Raw genomic sequence first — 3,161 nt, forward strand, 5'->3', positions numbered from 1 at the left:
GCGGCACCTGTAGTTGAAGGGCGGACTGACCTGGGAGACGCCTCGTGCATTCCTCACCGCACAGGCCCAACAAGTTCGCATTCGGTCGCCGTTTGGCCAGTTACGTCAGTTTCCAGACGTCCAGTCTTCCTCCTTGGGGGACGGACTGGCATTCGCCCATAACCAACACCCACTGCTCTTGGGCTGCCTGAGGAGAGCGCGGGAGCCCGCGGGGCCGTCAGGGGAGAACCGCCTTCCCCCTCGTTCCTATTTTCTCCAGAAGGGAAGCAGCCTCACGGGAGCCCACGAGCCGGCCGGAGTCTCGCCACTCCCACTGGCCCCTAGTCCACCACCCACCGCCCTAAAGCAGAAGCGCGCCCCTCAGGCGGCTCTAGGGCGCGTGGCTCCGCTCTGCTCCCTCCGGCCTCACGCCCGCCCCTTCCGCCCGCACTGACGCCGGCTGGGCGGCGCCCTGGACGGCCCAGGGCACAAGCAGGAGGCCGAGCAGCCTCGAGGTGCTTGGTGGGCTCAGCCTCCCATCTGCCCTCCTCCCGAGAGGACCGGACACCGGAAGGGGACCACAGTGCCTTCAGGCCACCTCCCAACCGGGGCTGGGAGGGACTCCCACCTCCCCGAGCAGACTACTTGGTCCAAGACCCCTTTTCCCAAGATTGGAAAGATCACTATGGCCAAGCAGAGTTGATCCACAGCCAGGAGCCTCCTTTGGGTCTCCCATGCGGGTGCAGGGTCCCAAGGCTTTGGGCTGTGCTCAACTGCTTTCCCAGGCCACAAGCGAGGCTGCCAGGACACTAACTCTTGGCCCTATAGGATCTAGCACATACAAAACAGCGATTTAGCCAGAGCCATAATGCTGAGCCCCAAAACTAGTCTTAAACTTCCAGTTAAGCAAACAAGCAGCAGCAGGTAAATCCGCTTATGTTTATATTTTAATCAGGGCCCAGCACCTCTCAACACCTTTAGGTGCTTCAGGGTAACACTAAACGCTTGGTCAAATGCCAGAAACCTTGTTGCTTGCACGGCTCTTCCATTTCCTTTTCAGAACTTGGGCTAACACTTTGGCCATACCCAGGTTTGCCTCGAGGGCTGGGTGGGTAGACTGCTCATTCTGCATGTCCTCTGTAATTCCTCAGCCATTAAGTGGGCACTGAGCACAGCACTGCCCGTGTCCAGTTCCCGCTAGGACCCGAGGCAGGCAGGATGAGTAACCATCTCGCAACACACCTGTACCCACCTCGGAGCATCCACCCTGGCACTGCCACTCAGGAACCTGACACGGGTACCTTTCTTACCCCTGACTTTCCATCCTTACTTTCACGCTGTGCTGACAGGCGTGCCTAATGTATTCTTGGAGCTTTACCACATGTGTGCAGCACTGGGCCTTCCCTGCTGGCACACAGGAAACAGCCTTGTACACAGCCACGAAGACAGTCAACCCCACAGGACTGGCCTGTTCCCTTTCCAAATGGATATAAAAAAGCACACGGTTCATGTCACATAAGGCATCCCTAGGTTGTTAGCGGGTTAAAAATACTTTTTTGCAAATATTTCTGTAACTTCCAGCACAGGGGACTCCCCGAGCTCCCCCATCCCCAACAGGTTGGGACAGGGCAGCCCACCACCACCTGCAGAGCACCCCATACGACCAGCAGCACCAAGAGCACAAGTTTTTTTATTGACAAAAACCAGTCTTAGTCAAACAGCCCGAAGCCCATGTCGTCGTCAGACTCCTCCGACTCTTCCTTCTTGGCCTCCACCTTCTTCTCCTCAGCTACGAAGGAAGCAGAGACGGGTCACTCGCAGCCGGGACGCCTGGGCCCCACAGGGGAACCCGGCCCACAGCGGGCACAGGCCCATCCCAGTGTCCCCGCCCAGGGGGCTTCCTACCTGGAGCAGCAGCCGCAGCGGGCGCAGGGCCTCCCGCGGGGGCAGCACCTGCTGCGGGAGCAGGTCCACCAGCCCCGACGTTGCAGATGAGGCTGCCGATGTTGACATTGGCCAGGGCCTGCAGTCCACACAGAACACACACGTCTCAGGGAAAGCCACCGAGGGGCCCCTCCCGCCTGCCTGGGACACGCATTCAGCTAGGCTTCTGCGTGGACACACACTGCTGCATCAAAAAGCAGTTACCGAAAGAGAAGAGAATCGCCTTTCCCGCTTGCGAGTCTCTCACGCGGGGCTGGCAGAGCTGTATTTCAGTTACACAGCAGAGTTTGCTAAACTTTGACAAGTGACAGAGAAGATTCGAGCTCCCTGCACATGGGAACTCTCTGCACGCTGGATCTGCCTCAATTCAAACTTTCAAAGTGCCCAGACAAGCCAGCACTTGGCTGTGTAAAGCTGACCTGGCTACAGTGTCCTCTGACCTCGGCGAGGCTGGAGGCACCGTGCCGCAGCCTATAATTAGGCTCCGCAGCTTGCCCCGTGGCAGGTGGCCAGCACGAGCTCCCTCCTGGCCCAGGACCCCACCTTCGGCCCCGTGGTAGGTGACCCGGGGACCCCGCCTTCGGCCCCACGGCAGGTGGCCAGCACGAGCTCCCTCCTGGCCCAGGACCCCACCTTCGGCCCCGTGGTAGGTGACCCGGGGACCCCACCTTCGGCCCCACGGCAGGAGGCCCAGGGACCCCGTCTTCTGTACCGGGCCCGATTTCAGCTGCAGCACCCGGAGGCTGCGGGGCGAGCAGGGGCCACCACCTCCCAGGGCCCCGGTCCAGCGCTACTCACCTTGGCGAACAAGCCAGGCCAGAAGGGCTCCACGTTGACGCCGGCCGCCTTGATGAGGGCGTTGATCTTGTCCTCCTACAAGGAAACGCAGCGCCGCGCGTGAACACCCACGTGCCGGCCGCCTCGCCAGGCTCGCCCGGGGCGCAGACTCACCGTGACGGTCACCTCGTCGTCGTGCAGAATCAGGGCCGAGTAGATGCAGGCGAGCTCGGAGACGGAGGCCATGGCGCTGCCGGGCGCGGTGCTAGTCGCCGGATGAAGTGAGGGCCTCACCCCAACGCGGCCTTAGCTCCCTCGGAAGAACCGAGCACCTTGGCGGCAGCTGAGGAAAGGGGCCCACGCGCCTGCGCGCCACCTCTTATACGGGGGCGCGGACCAATGGGCGCGCGTCCCGAGCGGAAGAGGCGGGACAGAGGAACAGACGGGTCGGACCGTGGACC

The 3,161-nt window shown here is 61.5% G+C and overlaps 1 protein-coding gene across 1 annotated transcript; it reads right to left on the bottom strand.

The window, feature by feature from the left end:
* Positions 1-1,653: 1,653 nt before the first annotated feature.
* Positions 1,654-3,065, bottom strand: RPLP1 (ribosomal protein lateral stalk subunit P1). The gene is made up of 4 exons (XM_012928867.2): positions 2,875-3,065; positions 2,722-2,796; positions 1,885-2,002; positions 1,654-1,768 (listed from the first exon to the last, which is right to left on the bottom strand). Exons 1-4 carry the CDS (start codon positions 2,944-2,946, stop codon positions 1,689-1,691), a joined length of 345 nt encoding a protein of 114 aa, XP_012784321.1. The 5' UTR covers positions 2,947-3,065; the 3' UTR covers positions 1,654-1,688.
* Between the last annotated feature and the right edge of the window lie 96 nt (positions 3,066-3,161).

This window comes from Ochotona princeps, chromosome 6 (genome assembly GCF_030435755.1).
Source record: "Ochotona princeps isolate mOchPri1 chromosome 6, mOchPri1.hap1, whole genome shotgun sequence".
NCBI lineage: Eukaryota > Metazoa > Chordata > Mammalia > Lagomorpha > Ochotonidae > Ochotona > Ochotona princeps.